Source organism: Neoarius graeffei, chromosome 17, assembly GCF_027579695.1.
Source record: "Neoarius graeffei isolate fNeoGra1 chromosome 17, fNeoGra1.pri, whole genome shotgun sequence".
In the NCBI taxonomy this organism is placed as follows: Eukaryota; Metazoa; Chordata; class Actinopteri; order Siluriformes; family Ariidae; genus Neoarius; species Neoarius graeffei.
The window spans coordinates 66,714,148-66,737,726 of NC_083585.1; the positions used below are offsets into that span (position 1 = coordinate 66,714,148).

Consider the following 23,579-nt stretch of genomic DNA (forward strand, 5'->3'; position numbering starts at 1 on the left):
TCACTGAGACTGACAGGCACAGAAACCACACCTCCTTCACGCGAACCGATACAGAGACCATGTCTCCTTCACTTGAACTGATAGAGACAGAGGCCACACCTCCAGGCCAATAAGTATTTTACCTTTGTTAAGCAAAATTATGGAAAGAATAGCTTATGAGCAAATACAATATTATTTCTGTACAAATGATTTGAATACAGTACATCAACATGCATATAGAAAGGGGCACTCCACAGCTACTGCACTCACTGAAATGACCGATGAATGGTTGAAAGAAATAGATGCAGGTAAGATAGTTGGTTCTGTTTTATTAGATTTTAGTGCAGCGTTTGATATTCTTGACCATAGATTATTGGTGAATAAGTTACATTGTTATGGCTTTGATCGAGGTTCTGTTGCCTGGATAAGTAGTTACCTTAACAATAGGAAATATTGTGTGTATTTTAATGTTGGTTTTTCTGATGTTAGAGAGATGAATTGTGGAGTTCCACAAGGGAGTTGTTTAGGGCCATTATTATTTTCTATATTTACTAACGATTTACCTTTAATTTTACAACAGTCGTCCATTACTATGTATGCAGATGACTCTACTATTTATGTAGCAGCTTCAACATCAAATGAGTTAGAAAAAATCCTAAATGATGAGCTTGTACTGATAAGGAAATGGGTTAATTTAAATAAATTGGTTCTAAATGTTGACAAAACAAAATGTATAGTACTGTCCTCTAAACGGGGAGGGAGAGTAGAATCAAAACTGAATGTAAAAATAGATGATAAAACAATAGAACAGGTTACAGAAGTGAAATTACTTGGTGTGTTGATTGATAGCAGAATGTCGTGGATGAGTCATGTAAATGAAATGGTGAAGAAAATGGGTAGAGGAATGGCTGCAATTAGATATTGTAGAAAATATTTACCAGGATGCTTTGTTAAGCAATTAATGCAGGCTGTGGTTCTATCTCAGATGGACTATTGTACTGTAATATGTTCAAACACATCAGAAAATAATCTTCAAAGGCTACAGGTTGCGCAAAACAAAGCTGCACGTATAGTGCTCAATTGTTCTTTCAGAACAAGAGTGTCTGATATGTTAAAAACATTGAACTGGTTACCAGTTAAAGATAGGTTACATCACACTCTTCTTAGTTTTGTAAGAAATGTAATTATGACAAAGCGTCCTGTTACTTTGCTTAAATCCTTGATGTTTTCTAGTAATATACATACATACTTTACAAGACATTCAGTACAGAGAAGATTTTTGTTGCCTGCGTATAGAACAGGGGCTGGGCAGAGAACACTGCATTATAGAGGAATGTTAGCGTGGAATTCTTTACCCTGTTTTTTGTTTAATGAAGTAAATGAGAACGCTTTTAAAATTAAATTAAAACTGTATTTGTTTACTCAAAATATATGATTATTTTCTGTTCCTCTATAAATAGGATATGTGGTACGATGACTAATTGATGGGACCAACATATTTGAAACAAATTTATTTCCTCTTTTGTTTTTGTTTTTATTTTATGTTTTTGTTTGTACAGTCTGTAAAAATGCATGTCTATGTTAAAAAAAAAATTTAAGGAATTGTAAGTTTGACCACAGGGAGAACAGCACCCTTCTGTGAAGGGGAAGCTGATGTGGATCAATATAAATAATAATAAAAAAAAAATCCTTCAGTTAAACTGACAGAGAGGCCACACCTCCTGAACTTGCACAGTCAGGTATAGAAGCCACACCTTATTCACTGAGACTGACAGGCACAGAGACCACACCTCCTTTACATGAACTGATAGAGGCCAAGCCTCCTTTACACAAACTGATACAGACAGAGGCCATGCCTCCTTCACGCAAAATGATAGACAGAGGCCACGCCTCTTTCATGCAAACTGATACAGACAGGCCATGCCTCCTTCACGCAAACTGATAGACAGAGGCCACACCTCCTTCACTCAAACTGATAGACAGAAGCCACACCTCCTTCATGCAAACTGATAGACAGAGGCCACACCTCCTACATTCGAACTGATACAGACAGAGGCCAGGCCTCCTTCACTCAAACTGATAGACAGAGGCCACACCTCCTACATTCGAACTGATACAGACAGAGGCCAGGCCTCCTTCACTCAAACTGATAGACAGAGGCCACACCTCCTACATTCGAACTGATACAGACAGAGGCCAGGCCTCCTTCACTCAAACTGATATACAGAAGTCACACCTCCTTCACTCAAACTGATACAAACAGAGGCCACACCTCCTTCATGTGAACTGATACAGAGGCCATGCCTCATACACTCAAACTGATAGACTGAGACCATGCCTCCTTCACATGAACTGATAGAGGCCACGCCTCCTTCATGCAAACTAATACAGACAGAGACCATGCCTCCTTCACACAAACTGATATAGACAGAGGCCACGCTTCCTTCACTTGACTTGATAAAAAGGCCATGCCTCTTTCACGGAAACTGATACAGAGACCATACCTTCTTCACAAAGACTGACGCACACAGACACCACGGCTCTGACACTAGAACTGACTCACAGAGGCCACACCTCGTTTATTGAGGCAGACACACACAGAGGCCACACCTCCTATACTAGAACTGGCTCACAGAGGCCACACCTCGTTTACTGAGGCAGACACACAGATGCCACACCTCTTTCACTAAAACTGACACACAAAGAAGCAAAAACTCCTTGACTAGGACAGATGTACAAAGGCCACACCTCCTACATTAAGACTGACACACACAGAGGCCAAGCCTCCTTAACTGAGACTGAAATGTAGATAAGTCACGCCTCCTCCACTGGGACTGACACCCAGGAGCCACACCTTCTTCACGGAGATAGACACACAGAGGCCACACCTCCTTAACCATCACTAAAGGCCAATTTATGCTGACAACCCAGTCCTCGCAGATGGCGTCGCAGATGGCGTCTGTGTAGCCCCCCCCCTTCGCAGACGCTCTGCGCGCGCCTCCCAAAAATTGTGACCACCGCAGAAGCCTCGCAGACAGCCTCGCAGACAAGAGGGCTCTGATTGGTCCACTCTACATCCGCTGTACACGCACTTCCGCTTCCCTACTTTCCCGGTTTGTTTTGTTTTCACGACCGCCATTTTTAAAAACATGAGCGAAGATGGAGCAGCACGAAGAGCGGTTGATCGAGGAAGTGAGGAAGTACGTACATCTATACGACTCCAGTTCTAGTCATTATAAGTAACCGGAGGATAAACACTCCACTAACCACACCCACCAACTACTCCTAGCGATTTCATGACTTCGCGCCCCCTTGCGTTGTGGTGGTGAATAACATCGCGCACGCCTATTACTCCCCGCTCAACGATAAATTACAACTGTCTGCGAAAAGCTATCTGCGAAAGCCTTGTCGCAAGAGCATGCAGAGGCCCTAAGGCATACAGGCCACACCCACTTCACAATAGCACTCAGACTGACTCTGTGACTGTGTGTAGCATGATGACATCACTCTGACCTTCTCTGCAAGGATGGCGAGACTCTCTCTCAGGGCGAACAATCCAGACACGGGGCCGGTGTGATGATACCTGCAGCACAGAAGAACACACATCACACAACACACACCACACCAACGCTTCTGAAGTGTGACACCAACGATGACGATGGCGTGTCCAGCTCGTGATGATGTTTTTACTGAGCACACTCACATTCGGTCAGGTTTACCGTCGTTCCCCCAGTAGTTGGACAGGTGAGTCATGTCCAGCAGGTAGGACACGGGCTTCGTCTTCCTGTTGAACATCTTCTGACTTCACGAGATAAAAGCAAGAAAACACACATGTTTCTGAAGCTCTTCTGCAGATCGCTATGAATAACCCAGTTCCTCATATACATAAAACCCAGGATTGCAAGTTATGGGCAACTTCCTTTACATTTCGACACACACTCTCACACACTCACCATGCTCTTTCGTTGAATGAAATAGGTGCTGTCCCTGGAGGAGCGTTTAAGGCCTTCTGTGAGCCCGTGTACAGAATATCGATCTCTGGATTAAGAGAACAGAGACATGTGAGATGTTACACACTAAGCAGCACTGCGTCCAAACTCACAACATATAAATATCAATATAAATATAAAGGCAAGTTCCTGATTACTCTGTTTGTCCATGAGAAGAGGTGAAGCTCCCAGAGACGCCACTGAATCCACCAAGAACAAGCAGTTATACCTGTAATCACATGGAGTTACTCTGAGCATGCTGACCCTTATCAAAAAGAGGTATACGTCAAGTTCATTTTATTAAGGATAGTTAAGTAAAGTTAAAGTATATTTCCTTAAGTATACTTTTGTGTACCAAGTATACTGATATCAATGTACTTACAGTGGTGCTTGAAAGTTTGTGAACCCTTTAGAATTTTCTATATTTCTGCATAAATATGACCTAAAACATCATCAGATTTTCACACAAGTCCTAAAAGTAGATAAAGAGAACCCTGTTAATTTGAAGGTGAAATTAGAGTCAGGTGCTTTCAATCAATGGGATGACAATCAGGTGTGAGTGGGCACCCTGTTTTATTTATAGAACAGGGATCTATCAAAGTCTGATCTTCACAACACATGTTTGTGGAAGTGTATCATGGCACAAACAAAGGAGATTTCTGAGGACCTCAGAAAAAGCGTTGTTGATGCTCACCAGGCTAGAAAAGGTTACAAAACCATCTCTAAAGAGTTTGGACTCCACCAATCCACAGTCAGACAGATTGTGTACAAATGGAGGAAATTCAAGACCATTGTTACCCTCCCAGGAGTGGTCGACCAACAAAGATCACTCCAAGAGCAAGGCGTGTAATAGTCGGCGAGGTCACAAAGGACCCCAGGGTAACTTCTAAGCAACTGAAGGCCTCTCTCACATTGGCTAATGTTAATGTTCATGAGTCCACCATCAGGAGAACACTGAACAACAGTGGTATGCATGGCAGGGTTGCAAGGAGAAAGCCACTGCTCTCCAAAAAGAACATTGCTGCTCGTCTGCAGTTTGCTAAAGATCACGTGGACAAGCCAGAAGGCTATTGGAAAAGTGTTTTGTGGATGGATAAGACCAAAATAGAACTTTTTGGTTGAAATGAGAAGCGTTACGTTTGGAGAAAGGAAAACACTGCATTCCAGCATAAGAACCTTATCCCATCTGTGAAACATGGTGGTGGTAGTATCATGGTTTGGGCCTGTTTTGCTGCATCTGGGCCAGGACGGCTTGCCATTGTTGATGGAACAATGAATTCTGAATTATACCAGTGAATTCTAAAGGAAAATATCTGGACATCTGTCCATGAACTGAATCTCAAGAGAAGGTGGGTCATGCAGCAAGCCAACGACCATAAGCACACAAGTCGTTCTACCAAAGAATGGTTAAAGAAGAATAAAGTTAATGTTTTGGAATGGCCAAGTCAAAGTCCTGACCTTAATCCAATCGAAATGTTGTGGAAGGACCTGAAGCGAGCAGTTCATGTGAGGAAACCCACCAACATCCCAGAGTTGAAGCTGTTCTGTACGGAGGAACGGGCTAAAATTCCTCCAAGCTGGTGTGCAGGACTGATCAACAGTTACCGCAAACGTTTAGTTGTAGTTATTGCTGCACAAGGGGGTCACACCAGATACTGAAAGCAAAGGTTCACATACTTTTGCCACTCACAGATATGTAATATTGGATAATTTTCCTCAATAAATAAATGACCAAGTATAATATTTTTGTCTCATTTGTTTAACTGGGTTCTCTTTATCTACTTTTAGGTCATATTTATGCAGAAATATAGAAAATTCTAAAGTGTTCACAAACTTTCAAGCACCACTGTACAGTATACTTGTAAGTAAACTAATCTAATACTTCTTTGGACTAAATTGGCCCACATTTTGTTTATAAAATGTATATTTTAAGTCTAAGAGAAGTAAACTTTGAGTATACAACTTGTATTTTTTATTTTGTACTGCAAGTATACCACAAGTAAACTTATATACAAATAGTTTACTAGTTCCATACTTGTAGTCCACTCTTTAGTTTATAAAAGTATACTTTATAGCATACTGGAAATATACTATTAGTTACTGGTTATATATATCTAGTCCACTTTTTAGTTTTGAAGTATACTGCAATTAACCGTCTAGGTATAGTATTAGTTTTCTAGCCCTAACCCTTACCTCATGCACACTACCAGTAGACAACTTAAAGCATATACGCAGAGTCATGGCCTCACTTTCGTTTATAAATGCCTTGAGACCTCAAGAATGGCACAGGAATAGTTTTAAGCGTTAACAATAAATCTAATATAGTAATTTTTACGATTAAAATGATTTATATAGGTAGCGGTCTGAGCGAATGACCTTGACATCTGTGACATCACAGCAGGAAGTCTATCATTCTCATCGCCATTTTCGTGATACTAAAACACAGAGCTAACTGCAACTTTGAGCTTCCATTTTGAGCTAATTTATTGCCATGCCAAGTAGATGTGTTGCTGGCCGGTGCAGCAACATGACAGAAGCTGGATTTACATTGCATTCATGGCCCAAGAATGTTCAAACTGCAAAGATTTGGACGCGTTTTGCGAGTAGTTCATGGGCACATTGGGTGCCTACGAAGTGGTCTCTCCTCTGCTCTGCACATTTTACTGAAGACTTGTACGAGACCTCTGATCTGTCGAGGAGCGTTGGCTATAAGCCCGTATTGAAAGAGGATGCAGTACCAACAATTAAAGAAAAAGAAAACTACAAGAAAAGGAAAGTAAGTTCAGTTGCACCAGTTCTCCTGGAGTGTGAGCTGAGGGTTGTTGCTAAAACCCAGGATGGAACAGAAAGGGACGGGACAAGACATATTATTGCTCGGGCAGTGACCTCCCCATGGTTGTTGCTAAATCCGGTGATGTCCTGTCCCGTCCTGGGTTTTAGTAATTGCCTGAGCTGAGCAGTACTGGTGGAGTACTTAGTATGGAGACAATGGAGAATGAGTGGAGCAGCAGTCTGATTTCTCTGCTGGATATGTTTGCCTCAGCAGCAATACCTCGCCCTTACGTGGAAGAAGTGAATGAACGGAGAATTGAATGAACAACTGAAAGTCAGATTGTTTCAAAACAATTGGCCACAAGATCGGCTTTCAAGAAGCGAGAACATAGACGGGTAAGCTCCGACTCTCATTTGGCTACATAACAACAAAAAACAACACTCAATGTTTACCTGGATTTAGATTAATCCATGTAACTTGTATTGTGTGTTTAAGTTAGTGGTATAAGATTATTTAATTTGCTTCAGAATGTGATTGTCTCAGTTCATCTGATTATTTAATTAGCCTTTTACGTTTTATCAGTGAAAATGTATGCATGTACATGTATGTTGCATAAGTTATAACACCCATCCTGTTTTAATGAGAGTCAACCCACAATCAGTGAAATCAAATCAGTCTTAGTTGAGTGTAGAATCAGACCAGGTGGGTGGAGCACAGAAGCACGGCAGGCCAGAACTGAGTTCTCAAAACCCTCTTTTATTGTAACTTTTCAGCTTTTACATTCACTCTCCCAGCCACGCACGCGCGCACACACAAGTGTTCTGGTTGGGGGAGACCTCCCTTTCCCTACTCTCTCTCTCTCCTTTTAAAGGGCGCGGTCACTGGGGAAGACAGACAAACACAGGTTAATTCCCATCAGGTGCAATGATTCCACCACTTACCTTCCCCGACTCTGCCCTCCATTCACAGACTGACGCTTGGCCACGCCCCCGCTGCCACATACCCCCACCGCCCGACTCAGGCCGGGGAGCCGTCTGGCGTGCAGCTGACTCCCCCCCCTTGACGGGAGAGGAAATCTGCCACGACCATCTGCGCCCCCAGCCTGTGGACTACCTTGAACTTAAACGGCTGGAGTGCCAGATACCAACAGGTGATCTGCGCGTTGGCATCCTTCATGCAGTGGAGCCACTGCAGGGGCACGTGGTCCGAACAGAGGGTGAAAGGGCGCCCCAGCAGGTAGTAGCGGAGGGCGAGGACCGCCCACTTGATGGCGAGGCACTCCTTTTTGATTGTGCTGTACCTGCCCTCACGCACCGACAGCTTCCGGCTGATGTACAGCACTGGACGGTCCTCCCCCTCCACCTCCTGGGACAGAACAACCCCCAGCCCTCTGTCCAATGCGTCTGTCTGCAAAATAAAGGGGAGAGAAAAGTCAGGGGAGTGTAACAGTGGCCCTCCACATAGTGCAGCCTTTACCTCCAAGAAAGCCCGCTGGCATTGCTCCGTCCACTGGACCGGATCTGGTGCTCCCTTTTTAGTGAGATCAGTCAGTGGGCTGGTGACGTCCGAATAATTAGGTATAAACCTATGGTAGTAGCGAGCCAGCCCCAGGAACTGTCTCACCCCCTTTTTGGTCTTGGGCCTCGGGCAGGCCGCAATCGCTGCTGTCTTATTAATTCGGGGACGCACCTGCACATTGCCCAAGTGGAAACCCAGATACTGTACTTCCACTTGCCCAATCACACACTTCTTCGGGTTGGCTGTGAGACCCGCTCGCCTCAGCGACCTAAGGACGGCCTTTAGGTGTTCCAAGTGCCACGGCCAGTCATTACTGTAAATAATAATGTTGTCCAAGTAGGCGGCCGCGTAGGTGGCGTGGGGGCGGAGGACCCTATCCATGAGCTGCTGGAACGTAGCGGGCACCCCAAACAGCCCAAAAGGAAGTGTGATGAACTGGTGTAAGCCAAACGGTGTGGAAAAGGCCGTTTTCTCTCGGGATAGCGGAGTCAAGGGGATCTGCCAATATCCCTTTGTCAAATCCAGTGTCGAATAAAAACGAGCCGTGTCTAGTCAATCGAGCAACTCGTCAATACGAGGCATTGGGTACGCGTCAAATTTAGACACTGTGTTGACTTTTCTGTAGTCCACACAGAACCGGACCGACCTGTTGGCCTTGGGAACCAAGACCACCGGGCTGCTCCAGTCACTGTGGGACTCCTCGACGATGCCCATTTCGAGCATGGCCTCGAGCTCTTCCCGAACCACCTTTTTTTTGTGTTCAGGCAGTCTGTAAGGGTGGCTGCGCACTACTACCTCTGGGGGCGTCTCAATGTGGTGTTCTATGAGGTGGATGCAGCCAGGCAGCAGCGAGAACATGTCAGAAAATTCTGTTTGCAACTGGGCGACCTCCGTGAGCTGGGTCGAGGAGAGGTGGTCTCCACAGGGGACCGGAGCAGTGGGTGATGTCAATTTTCTTTTTTGAACCTCTGGCCCCAGCTCTGCCTTCTCCGGAACCACCGACACCAACGCCATGGGGACCTCCTCGTTCCAAAGTTTGAGTAGATTGAGGTGGTATATCTGTAACGCCCCACCCCTGTCTGTTCGCCTGACCTCATAGTCGATGTCCCTGACTTGCCGTGTGACCTCAAAGGGTCCTTGCCATCTGGCGATCAATTTGGAGCTTGTTGTGGGCAACAACACGAGTACTTTATCTCCCGGTGTGAATTCCCTAAGGCACGTGCCCCTTTCTTGGTGGTCATGTTTGTTTACAAATTGTCTCAGTCGCTTGCTAGCACGGAAGTTTTACATTTCCAGCGTGTGACATCATGTTGTTTTGACAACCATAAACTATATTCAACGCTTATTCTCCATTGGGTAGAGTGACATAATACACGTAGGATAAGTGATATGCTAACAATATTACATGCTATCAAACCAAATGAATGAAACCTGCTAGAAGGGAATAGAACACATGTTTTTATTCCGTCGAAAAAGTGTCCTGTATGGATAATAATCTGTTATCTTATCCCTCCATTTTTTGATAATCTGCTCTGACTCCAGTTAGACTGTTTCACTGGTCTACAGTGAGCCAAGTGGAGATTACATGACTTTCAAAATGGCAGAAGCACTGAGCTGCTCGCACGATACCACTTTAATTGTTCATGAGCAGTTGTGTGGTGTTGCAGTGTTACGGGCTGAAGTGGCAAATCCTACTGGAGTAAAAAATGCAAGAGATCAAATGAGAAATAAGAGACAATGTGCAGAAAAGATTGTTCAGGGAGACAGTGAGAGTTGTCTGTTCTGCAAAGAGAACTGGAGCTATTGTCAAAACAAATGGAGCTATGTATGTTTACATTGTAGGTGCAGGTTTTTTTGTTTCTAACAATCATTTGCATATGACATGCCGTTGTCATCATTGGCTGTCCATCGCTAGTGATGATGACTGCTTCATTAGGATGCACAGAAAAGCAGATGGGCTGTGAGGTCTGCACCAGCATGAATGGCCCGGCTGAACTGCCATGGAACGTCTGGCCTCGTGAGCTCTTGCATACTATTCTCCTCATCTAATGAAGCATCTTGCACAGTAAGGTAAGACAAACAATGTCGTGCCCCCATTGTGTTGTCTCTCTGGACCTCCAGACCTGATGCCAAGTGGTGCACAAAAGTGCTACAGACCTGACGGGTATGGAAGTCGCCCCGCAAGGACAACTGACTTGTTGAGTGATGCCATCCGTTGGCCATCTGGTGGTGTTCCATGGACCCTGTTGGGTTCATCTGCCATATTGCACCGAAAAGCGCCCTGCTGCCAGCGCCTTATTGATGGCATACTATTTAACCCATAGCTGGAACCCAGGCAGGTGCTATCACTCCGGGTCAGAGCGGACCTGGGAGCAATGGGGATTAAGGGGTAACTCCACTTTCCCCAATGCTCAAGTCCTCCTGGACCTGAGACTCACCAACCGGCTGCAGTTTAAAGTCATACCCAGGACTACGCCACATCATTACTTCCAGAAGCATATTTATTTATTAATTTGTGCTTGCAGTGCTGGCACAAATTGTTACTCTCACTCAGGATCCTTCTTTTTCTTCTTCTTCTTCTTCTTCTGACATTGTTTAGGACACTATTTCTCCCTCAGTTTTCAACCAATTATCACCAACTTTCACATGAAGAATACCTATAGGCTGAATCATATTGCTATGACTTTTGGTGCTGATCTGGATCACTGATCTGGAATGATCCATGAAAAACAGGATTTTTTTTTCAATCTTTTCTAACTCTGTCAATTGTCATGATTTTTTAAATCAGTTTTTTAATTTGCTCAGCAAAATGACCTTCACCTTGACCTTCAATCAACAGAGGTTGGCTAGTGCAAATTACTGTGACTTTAGTCACAGTCTTTATCTAGTTTATTTATTTTTTAAAAACTCAAACACCAATAGATGGACGATTGACTGGATTCAGGCATCTGCTGCATGTCAGAGCAGAGCAAGTTGATTTCTTTCAGAGTCTCAGCGTGTCTCTGTGCTGTATTTAAAGGAAATCGCTAGCACTACTACATGACCGGTTGGTACAGGACCGTGCAGTGAGTCATCGCGTTCCAAAATGAATCAGCGACTGGAAGAGCAGGGTGTAAATCATGTTATGTGCACGAGACTGGAGTAGACGATGTTCTGCCGCTACATTATTGGGATGTTGCTGTTTCCATATCAGAAAGCTTGAGGAAGGAAAACTAACTTCTGACACTAGTGAGGGCCGGACCTGTGTGTGTGTGTGTGTGAGGGTCCTTACTTGTGGCAGATGTCTCCGATGCCATCTACAGGGTGAGCTAGACCAGCTGAGGATTCTCCATGGGTGAGGAAGAACAGGACGGGCTTGTGTTTGGAAATCTCCTGTAATATAACACACAGTCAGAATAGATTCTGAGACAGTGATGTTATTGTTCATGTTAAAGAGCTGAACTTGACCTTTAACTGTGACACAAGGGTTAAACTTTTTACCTTTTCGATTTCTTCATTTGTGAAATAACCACCGGGAGCTTTTACCAGAGTGTGAACGTCGGCACCTGTTTAACATCGAGGCATAAAATGATCATTATTTCAGCTCTGTTTCTCTTATTTAGCTTTATTATATAGACATTTAGCCCTGTGATGATCTGGCGATTTGTCCAGGTTGTACCCCGCCTCTCACCCATAGTCAGATGGGATAGGATCCAGCTTGCCCGCGACCCTGCACAGGATAAGTGGCTACAGATAATGGATAGATATAGACACGAGTGTTTTACTGGGAAATACGCCACTCGTATTTTTCATCTGAGCTCCATCCGGGAAATGGAGAACCAAAACCGTGACATAAATCTCTATATGTCACTCGTGAGGAAATCGATGAATTGTTTTGATACATTTTGTTGTTTTTTTTTGTCTGTGAATGTGTCGATATAATAAAAAGAAAACAACACGTTGGCTTGAAAATATGAAGGTTATTTTCTCATGTTGAAAAACTCGCATTTTTCATACAAAACACATCACGGATCTGAGTGACATATTTAAATAATGTTGTCTGGCTTTTTTCGTGATATATCAGATATATTCCATTCAGCGAGCATGATACTGAACGAGTCGAAGACGAGTTGATGAATGGAATATATCTGATAGACCAAGAAAAAAAGCCAGACATTATTATTATTATTATTATTATTATTATTATTATTATTATTATTATACACACACATTCCTTTTGGGTGTTCACTGCATCTTTCTCTTTCAAATTCTCTCAAAATCTTCTATATTTAACGAAGCAAACCTGGTGGCCATGTTTGTTTACAAATTGTCACAGTCGCTCGTGAGTGCAGAAGTTTTACATCTCCGACGTGTGATGTCATGTTGCCTTGACAACCATGCAATATCGTAAACCATATTTAACACTCATTCTCCATTGGGTAGAATGATGTAATAAACGTAGGATAAGCGATATGCTAACAATATTGCATGCTATCGAACCAAATGAATGAAACCCGCTAGAAGGGAATAGAACACATTTTGATTCCATTGAAAAAGTGTCCTGTATAGTGGTGCTTGAAAGTTTGTGAACCCTTTAGAATTTTCTATATTTCTGCATAAATATGACCTAAAACATCATCAGATTTTCACACAAGTCCTAAAAGTAGATAAAGAGAACCCAGTTAAACAAATGAGGCAAAAATATTATACTTGGTCATTTATTTATTGAGGAAAATGATCCAATATTACATATCTTTGAGTGGCAAAAGTATGTGAACCTTTGCTTTCAGTATCTGGTGTGACCCCCTTGTGCAGCAATAACGGCAACTAAACGTTTGCGGTAACTGTTGATCAGTCCTGCACACCGGCTTGGAGGAATTTTAGCCCGTTCCTCTGTACAGAACAGCTTCAACTCTGGGATGTTGGTGGGTTTCCTCACATGAACTGCTCGCTTCAGGTCCTTCAACAACATTTCCATTGGATTAAGGTCAGGACTTTGACTTGGCCATTCCAAAACATTAACTTTATTCTTCTTTAACCATTCTTTGGTAGAACGACTTGTGTGCTTAGGGTCGTTGTCTTGCTGCATGACCCACCTTCTCTTGAGATTCAGTTCATGGACAGATGTCCTGACATTTTCCTTTAGAATTCACTGGTATAATTCAGAATTCATTGTTCCATCAATGATGGCCAGCCGTCCTGGCCCAGATGCAGCAAAACAGGCCCAAACCATGATACTACCACCACCATGTTTCACAGATGGGATAAGGTTCTTATGCTGGAATGTAGTGTTTTCCTTTCTCCAAACATAACGCTTCTCATTTCAACCAAAATGTTCTATTTTGGTCTCATCCGTCCACAAAACATTTTTCCAATTGCCTTCTGGCTTGTCCACGTGATCTTTAGCAAACTGCAGACGAGCAGCAATGTTCTTTTTGGAGAGCAGTGGGTTTCTCCTTGCAACCCTGCCATGCACACCATTGTTGTTCAGTGTTCTCCTGATGGTGGACTCATGAACATTAACATTAGCCAATGTGAGAGAGGCCTTCAGTTGCTTAAAAGTTACCCTGGGGTCCTTTGTGACCTCACCGACTATTACACGCCTTGCTCTTGGAGTGATCTTTGTTGGTCAACCACTCCTGGGGAGGGTAACAATGGTCTGGAATTTCCTCCATTTGTACACAATCTGTCTGACTGTGGATTGGTGGAGTCCAAACTCTTTAGAGATGGTTTTGTAACCTTTTCCAGCCTGATGAGCATCAACAACACTTTTTCTGAGCTCCTCAGAAATCTCCTTTTTTTCATGCCATGATACACTTCCACAAACATGTGTTGTGAAGGTTAGACTTTGATCGATCACTGTTCTTTAAATAAAACAGGGTGCCCACTCACACCTGATTGTCTTCCCATTGATTGAAAACACCTGACTCTAGACTTCTGGGTATGGCGGTGATCTGGTTGGTGGTGTAGTTCGAGAACTCCCAGAATGGTCTGACATTTCCCCTGTTTTAGAGTAATTAATGGGTTCATAGCGGTGAAATTCCTATGGGGAAATACCAATTGAGAAAAGCTAAGACCACAACGAGTCCAAATAGTGAGAAAAATGAAGATATGGTGACAGGAGACGTCGATGAAGTCGATACAGGTGAAGCTAATGCGCATGCTACGATGGATGCACTGCAGGCTAGCATAGGTGCTATTTGCGCTGACATAAAAGCAGGACACCTGGACATGAAAAGGGAACTGAGCGGATTTTGTGAGACAATCAAAAGAGACATGAAGGAAGAGCTCAGGAACTTTAGAGAAGAAGTTAACCAGAAACTGAGTGAGATCGGTGCATAACTTAAGAACACAGAGACTAGGATGGATGAAGTAGAGAACCGTGTGGCTGAGGTGGAAGAGTGGAATGTTAACGTGAAGGATGCACTTCTTCAGGCTTTGAAGGAACAAGAGTGTATTGTGTCCAAGTTAACAGATTTAGAAACATGCTCCCGCAGAAATAACCTCCGCATCTTTGGGATTCCCGAGGGAGAGGAGGGGAATGATGCATGTGAGTTTCTGGAGAAATCCATTAAGTCAGAGTTGCAACTCCTGGACATTGACCTTAAAATACAACGCTGTCACTGGTCACTCGGACCAAAACCTCCATTGCAAGCCGCCCTGAGATCTGTGATCGCTTGTTTCCTCACATATAAAACCAAGGAGATGGTGCTGAGCACCGCATGGAAAAAGAAAGAGATACATCTCAGTGGAAAAAGAGTGTACTTTGACAACAGCTACCCAGCAGAAATGATAAAAAAGAGGAAGGAATATGCGCCATTGAGGAAGGTGTTAAAAAAACGGGGACTCAGATTCCAAACACCCGCACCCCCAAAACTCCAAGTCTTTTATGAAGAAGGACCCATCACATACAACAATGCAGAAGAGGCGACGGAGGATATGCTGAAGAAGGGGATACTAACAGCTGGCGAAGAAACCAACGAGGGCATTACACCCACCAACGCACCACAGACAGCTGTGACACCCTGCAAAAAACTGGGAGAAAACACATGGGAGGTCAGCGGGTCTGCAAGACGTCGGAACCGGGCCACAGACATTGAGCGAGCCAAAGAGAAGCTCTGGAGATTCCAGCGAACTATCACACTCCAGGAGAGCGTGACCTGAGGTGCACTCGTGAGTGATAACGAGAGGAATGCAATAATTAGTAATGATTATAATTATTTTAAAGACATTTATTAGAACTGTCAGGAGTTTTTTGTGAAGGTGTTTTTTGATTGAACACTGGTTGAATGTTATAGATTTCTCTGTAAGAGTAACATGGTTATGGGAATAAGAGTTCTTAGCTCATAATATTATGATAATACAGATTGGACTGTTTCTCTGGGTGACAGAAACTGCACCAAAACCACTAATTGTGTGTACTACAATCGTTTATAGGATGATGCTAGGACGCATCTGGAGGGGCCCTCCATTTGGAGGCTTCCCCTCCCCGTTCAGAAGTTATTTCACTTCACTGTTGGAGGTTATTTTTGTTTGGTTGTTTTGTTCAGCACAGATGTTTTTATTTACATGCTTAGCTTAATGGAGGGGGAAAAATATGTGCATTAGAATTAAGAGGTAGAATGTTGAATCAGGAGTACAAAGTAATTACTCTAAATGTTAACGGTCTGCAAAATCCTATCAAAAGGAGCAAGCTGATTACTAAAATGAAAAGAGAAAAACAACATATCATTTTTGGGCAGGAGACTCACCTTAGTGATAAAAAGCATGAAAAGTTTAAACACTTGGGGTTTAAAAATGCATATTACTCATCTTACAAACACAGACAAAAGAGAGGAGGTATAATATTAATCTCTAACAAAGTTACATTCCAGATCTCAAAACAGATAAAGGATACTGAGGGGAGATACCTCATCTCATCTCATTATCTCTAGCCGCTTTATCCTGTTCTACAGGGTCGCAGGCAAGCTGGAGCCTATCCCAGCTGACTGCGGGCGAAAGGCGGGGTACACCCTGGACAAGTCGCCAGGTCATCACAGGGCTGACACATAGACACAGACAACCATTCACACTCACATTCACACCTACGCTCAATTTAGAGTCACCAGTTAACCTAACCTGCATGTCTTTGGACTGTGGGGGAAACCGGAGCACCCGGAGGAAACCCATGCGTACACGGGGAGAACATGCAAACTCTGCACAGAAAGGCCCTCGCCGGCCACGGGGCTCGAACCCGGACCTTCTTGCTGTGAGGCGACAGCGCTAACCACTACACCACCATGCCGCCCGAGGGGAGATACGTTCTAGTAAAAGGTTGCATTGATCACAAACAGGTAACATTATGTTATAGACCCCCAGGTAATGATAAAACATTTATGAAGAAAATATTTGATTTGATTGCTGAAGAGGCTGCTGGAGTCCTCATTTGTGGAGACTGGAATATACAATTACAACCCTCCCTTGACTCCACTAATGTAACAAAGAGAATTAATCCTGAGACCGTCAGTGTTAAGAAACTTCTCCTAGAAGCAGGAATGATGGATGTTTGGAGGGAATTAAACCCAACAGCAAGGCAGTTTACCTTTTTCTCCCACCCTCATAATGTACATTCATGAATTGACTACTTTTTCATGTTTAATTCAGAAAGACATAGAATTTTAAAGTGTCAAATAAGGGTCAAAGACATCTCAGACCATGCAGGTGCATATTTATCCTAGCCTGGGCCCGCCCATCCTAAGTGTGACGCAACATGAGGGCCTGTTGCAAGCTTAGTCTGGCAAGGCAAGCTATCTACAGCTCTTCCAAGCTCCTGAAAAATCGGGAGCCAATCAACTTTGAGCATCTCCAACGGCCCTGGGTAGAGGTGTGTTCAAGCCACTGACGTAGTAGAACTGCGACCGGAAGCCATAGATTGTTTACAGAATCTATGCCGGAAGCACTTCATTCACTAGAAACATTACGAACATGGAGCAGCGGCAAGCCTTTGACACAGCGGTAGATGCTGTATTGAAAGCATTCAACGGGAAGTTCTCATTGAAAACGGAGCAAAGAGCAGCCCTGGAGGTATTTATCTTCTTCCTGTTACTCAAGCAGTTTCCATCGCGTCACATACGTCAGAGGAAAGAGTGATGTGATTGGTTTAAGCTTCGTCACAGCCTTTTCTGGCTTTGACCAGTAGCAAACTGACGCATTTCAGGGAGGCAGGTCAACCACACCTTTGGGAAACGGTTGGGCTTAATATCTTTGCCAGACCAAATGCTCGCAGAGCTTTGAAGTCGCGTTAGCCAGACTATATTTATCCCTACATCTGGACACTGAAATCAAAAATACGACATGGAGGCTCAACGCAAGCTTATTAAATGATCCTTTGTGCAATCAATACATTCAAAAGGAATTTAAAGAATATTTAGAACAAAATGATACTGATGAAGTGTCTCCAGGTACTTTATGGGATGCTGCCAAGGCAGTAATAAGAGGAAAACTTATAAAGAGGGAGAAACAGAAGCAAATAAAAGACTTGTTGCAGGAACTAAAATACCTAGAATTGAAACACATGGAACTTAATGATTCCAAATTATTAGATCAGATAAAATTCATTAAACAAAACTTATATGATAGTCATGAGGAGATGAAAGCTAAGTTCATCAAACAAAGGTACTACGATAACGGGCCAAGAGCTAAAAAGCTGTTAGCCTGGAGGATAAGAAGGCAACAGGAGGAAAGGTCCATCCATAAAATTAAGGACACACGATCTGGAAAAACATGTCATAAATTAAAAGAAATACAAAACTCTTTTGAAAATTACTATAAAGATTTGTACACACAACCGAAAGGAGCTGATTCTTTGAGCATTATACATTTTCTGAACTCACTGGATTTACCATCCACTGGATCAGAACAGAATAAAATAATGATGAATGAAATAACACAAAAAGAGCTGGATAATGCCATCTCAAGACTCAAAACAAATAAAATGCCAGGTGAGGATGGATACTCTGCAGAATGGTATAAAACCTTTAGAGAGTTACTGTCACCAACATTATTGAAATGCTTTAATTTTACACTTAATGGAGGAGAAACACCAGCCTCCTGGAGACATGCCATCATCTCTGTAATTCCCAAGGTGGGCAAAGATAAATCTGAGTGCAGTTCATACAGACTGATATCGATTTTAAACTTAGACTATAGACTATACGTCTCAGTAATTGCAAAAAGATTAGAAAATATTATTCCAGACATAATAGATGACGACCAGACGGGGTTCCTTAAAACCAGACAGACACAAAATAACGTAAGACAGGCTTTACATTTAATGGAGCATATGGGCAAAAATAAGGATAAGTCCATTGTTCTCAGCCTCGATGCCGAAAAGGCATTCGATTCAGTTAGTTGGGAATACCTATACTTAACACTGCAAAGATTTGGCTTTAATATTAAACTCATCCTATATCTAAAAAACTTATATCATTCCCCCTCAGCCAGAATCAAAATTAATGGTAGTCTGACCAACCCTGTGCCACTTGAAAGAGGCTGTCGGCAGGGATGTCCCTTAAGTCCAGTCTTGTTCGCCCTATTTATCGAACCTCTCGCTTAGGCTATTAGAGGAGATCAGGATATAAGAGGAATTTGGATTAAAGACACTGAGTTTAAGACCTGCCTTTACGCAGATGACATATTGATCACTCTTTCACAGCCAGACTCGAGTTTGCCAAAATTAATGTCCTCCTTGAAAACATTCGGTTATTACTCGGGTTATAAACGTACACAAAACACAAGTTATTTCATTTAATTATATACCCTCACTACAAATAAATAACCTTTGCCATTTTAAATGGAAGAATAACACCATTAAATATTTAGGAATAAAAATTCCAAAGGATTTATCCACCATCTACGCAATTAATTATCTGCCAATGACTAAAGAGATAAAGACAGATTTAAACAAATGGAGTTTATTACCACTGGACTTACATAACCGAATAGATATAGTTAAAATGAACATCCTGCCACGATTGCTTTTTCTTTTTCTGTCAATACCTATAGAAATACCTGAAAAACAATTAACAGAATGGAAGAGAATGCTATCTGGGTTCATTTGGAAAGGCCTTAAACCAAGGATCAGATATAATACATTGCAGCTGCCCAAAGAAAAAGGGGGATTATCTCTGCCAAACATAGTGAACTACTACAAATCAGCACAGCTTAGATATTTGATTTATTTGTGCAACCCATTATTACAATGCTAAATGGAAAAATCTAGAATTAAGCCAACTGGACATTCCCCTCCAGAGCCTGCTTGGAGACAGAAATCTATACTTACTGCATAAACAAAACTTAAGTGGTTGGACAAAAACACCCTTAAACATTTGGTTTTGTGAATGTCGTAAAAGTAAACTGGAAAATCACATTAAATTATTACGATGGGTAGCATATGATAAAGATTTTATACCCACCCAGATGGATGGGCGTTTCAAACAGTGGCTCTTTAAAGGCATCACAACGTACTGTCTTATTTCTGACAAAGGGAGACTAGACTGTTTTCAAAAACTTAAAGACAACTACGACTTAGAAAACCAAGACTTCTTTAGATACCTTTAAGTTAGAGCTCATTTTAACAGTGATATAAAAACGACAGAGGAATGCAACTCTGATTTAATTAACATTTTGATTGACGCATACAAATCTAAACTAAACCGGAAATTGATTACCAGAATCCACTCCTGTTTATAGTCATACAATGGGTTTTCCACGCTTTATGTTAAATCCAACTGGGAAAAAGAAGCAAAAATAACCATTTCAGAAGATGAATGGCTGAACATTTGTAAAACTCAAATGAGCACTTCAAGTTCTGGTCATTGGAGGGAATTTACACGGAAAAATATACAACCCCGATTCCAAAAAAGTTGGGACAAAGTACAAATTGTAAATAAATACGGAATGCAATGATGTGGAAGTTTCAAAATTCCATATTTTATTCAGAATAGAACATAGATGACATATCAAATGTTTAAACTGAGAAAATGTATCATTTAAAGAGAAAAATTAGGTGATTTTAAATTTCATGACAACAACACATCTCACAAAAGTTGGGACAAGGCCATGTTTCCCACTGTGAGACATCCCCTTTTCTCTTTACAACAGTCTGTAAACGTCTGGGGACTGAGGAGACAAGTTGCTCAAGTTTAGGGATAGGAATGTTAACCCATTCTTGTCTAATGTAGGATTCTAGTTGCTCAACTGTCTTAGGTCTTTTTTGTCGTATCTTCCGTTTTATGATGCGCCAAATGTTTTCTATGGGTGAAAGATCTGGACTGCAGGCTGGCCAGTTCAGTACCCGGACCCTTCTTCTACGCAGCCATAATGCTGTAATTGATGCAGTATGTGGTTTGGCATTGTCATGTTGGAAAATGCAAGGTCTTCCCTGAAAGAGACGTCGTCTGGATGGGAGCATATGTTGCTCTAGAACCTGGATATACCTTTCAGCATTGATGGTGTCTTTCCAGATGTGTAAGCTGCCCATGCCACACGCACTAATGCAACCCCATACCATCAGAGATGCAGGCTTCTGAACTGAGCGCTGAGAACAACTTGGGTTGTCCTTCTCCTCTTCAGTCCAAATGACACGGCGTCCCTGATTTCCATAAAGAACTTCAAATTTTGATTCGTCTGACCACAGAACAGTTTTCCACTTTGCCACAGTCCATTTTAAATGAGCCTTGGCCCAGAGAAGACGTCTGCGCTTCTGGATCGTGTTTAGATACGGCTTCTTCTTTGAACTATAGAGCTTTAGCTGGCAACGGCGGATGGCATGGTGAATTGTGTTCACAGATAATGTTCTCTGGAAATATTCCTGAGCCCATTTTGTGATTTCCAATACAGAAGCATGCCTGTATGTGATGCAGTGCCGTCTAAGGGCCCGAAGATCACGGGCACCCAGTATGGTTTTCCGGCCTTGACCCTTACGCACAGAGATTCTTCCAGATTCTCTGAATCTTTTGATGATATTATGCACTGTAGATGATGATGTGTTCAAACTCTTTGCAATTTTACACTGTCGAACTCCTTTCTGATATTGCTCCACTATTTGTCGGTGCAGAATTAGGGGGATTGGTGATCCTCTTCCCATCTTTACTTCTGAGAGCCGCTGCCACTTCAAGATGATCTTTTTATACCCAGTCATGTTAATGACCTATTGCCAATTGACCTAATGAGTTGCAATTTGGTCCTCCAGCTGTTCCTTTTTTGTACCTTTAACTTTTCCAGCCTCTTATTGCCCCTGTCCCAACTTTTTTGAGATGTGTTGCTGTCATGAAATTTCAAATGAGCCAATATTTGGCATGAAATTTCAAAATGTCTCACTTTTGACATTTGATATGTTGTCTATGTTCTACTGTGAATACAATATCAGTTTTTGAGATTTGTAAATTATTGCATTCCATTTTTATTCACAATTTGTACTTTGTCCCAACTTTTTTGGAACTGGGGTTGTAATTCAATTTTTTATGACTCCAAAAATTAAACAACTTCAGAAAAGCCTGCCTAGTTATGGATGGTGCTGGAGAGAGTGTGGGAACTCTCAGGCGGATCATTTCCATGTTTTCTGGGACTGTTCAATTATACAATCCTACTGGCAGGATGTAGTGGAGGAAATAAAATCAATAGTAGGCTTTGAGATTAAACATGATTTTTGTACAATTTATCTTGGTAATATCTGCCCCACTATTAATGTCACAGATAACTATTTGGTTAAAATAATGTTAGCAGCCAGTAAAAAAGCTATTACAAGAAGGTGGCTAACAAAAGAGTCCCCATCGAAAGAGGAATGGATTGGAATTGTAAAGGAAATATATGACATGGAAAAGCTGACTTTTTCCTTGAACCTGTGCATGGACAAATTTATTAAATACTGGAGGAAATGGACAGTTCACTTTGAATGAGCGGGCCCTCATCACAACAGGATGTAATTAATAAGTACTTATGTAACTAATTGTGTTTGGTTTGGGTTTCTTTGTTTGTGTAACATGCCCCTTAAAGTCCTATTCGATGTACCCTCTCAATGTTTATTGCACACTTATATGAGACGGCTTCTGCTCTGTCTCGATGTGGAGAAAAGAATATGGACAAGTGGAACAAAAAGGACTGAAATGTTTCTAAACCCTGGATCCAGCCCTCTCTCTTAATGTGTACACATGTTGTCATTGTGATTCATCTACCCCCTGCTTATTTTCTATTCCCCATCTGTGCCTTTTTCTTACACTTTTTTTCTTTCTTTCCTTGTATACCGTAAAATAAATGACTCCATAAAAATAAAGTAAAAAAATAAAACACCTGACTCTAATTTCAACTTCAAATTAACTGCTAATCTGAGGTTTACATACTTTTGCCACTCACAGATATGTACTACTGGATCATTTTCCTCAATAAATAAATGACCAAGTATAATATTTTTGTCTCATTTGTTTAACTGGGTTCTCTTTCTCTACTATTAGGACTAGATAATGTGAAAATCTGATGATGTTTTAGGTCATATTTATGCAGAAATATAGAAAATTCTAAAGGGTTCACAAACTTTCAAGCACCACTGTATGTATCATAATTCCCGATATTTCACTCTGATGATGTCACTCCCAGTGTTTTCCTACTGACTAGACACGCATTGTCGAAATGGCGAACCGGTTCAGAATTAAAATTCTTTTGATTAACTTGTGGGGTTTTTTTTGTGTGTGGATGTGTCCATATAATATAAAGAACATTACACAGTGGTGTGAAGATATGAAGTTTATCTTCTCATGCTGAAAAATATACATCCACCACTTGAAGATAAACTTCATATCTTCCTGCCACCGTGATCACAATGCTACGTGATCACATATGCACTTTACTGCTATGGTATCTCTAGACCACTTCCTATTATCATTATTATTAATCCAGAGTCAATAACTCAAGTCGTGTTTAATGTAGAAACTTCATTCAAACTTTGTTGCATAGGTCTTGTAACTATGATGCTGGTTATGATGTTTCTTTTTAAATATTTCACTCTGTAGAGCTCTCTGAGGTGTGGGTGGAGCACAGAGGACGGCAGGACAAAGCTTCAGGTACGAATAGGCTTTTATTGCCAGACTTTTCAGTATAACAACACAGTTTTTATTCTGGTCAATACACACACACACATGCTGTGTTCTTGTCCCCGGGAAGAGCTCTCCTCTGCTCTCCCTCTGCCTCCTTAAATAGGGCGTGGTTACTGGGAAGACACAAACACAGGTTAATTACCGTCAGGTGTAGTGATTCTGCCACTCACCTTCCCTGGCTCCACCCTCCTGTCACAGACCGGCGCTTGACCA

General features: G+C 42.1%; 1 protein-coding gene across 1 annotated transcript in view; it reads right to left on the reverse strand.

The window, feature by feature from the left end:
• The window catches only part of agxtb (alanine--glyoxylate and serine--pyruvate aminotransferase b), a 57,430-nt gene that overhangs the window by 5,883 nt on the left and 27,968 nt on the right, over positions 1 to 23,579 (reverse strand). Inside the window, exons 3-8 of the mRNA XM_060898230.1 lie at positions 11,740 to 11,804; positions 11,531 to 11,631; positions 4,127 to 4,197; positions 3,933 to 4,017; positions 3,683 to 3,781; positions 3,493 to 3,562 (exon numbers count right to left, since the gene is read on the reverse strand). Coding sequence (XP_060754213.1) covers positions 3,493 to 3,562; positions 3,683 to 3,781; positions 3,933 to 4,017; positions 4,127 to 4,197; positions 11,531 to 11,631; positions 11,740 to 11,804 — 491 coding nt within the window. The remainder of the gene's footprint in view (positions 1 to 3,492; positions 3,563 to 3,682; positions 3,782 to 3,932; positions 4,018 to 4,126; positions 4,198 to 11,530; positions 11,632 to 11,739; positions 11,805 to 23,579) is intronic.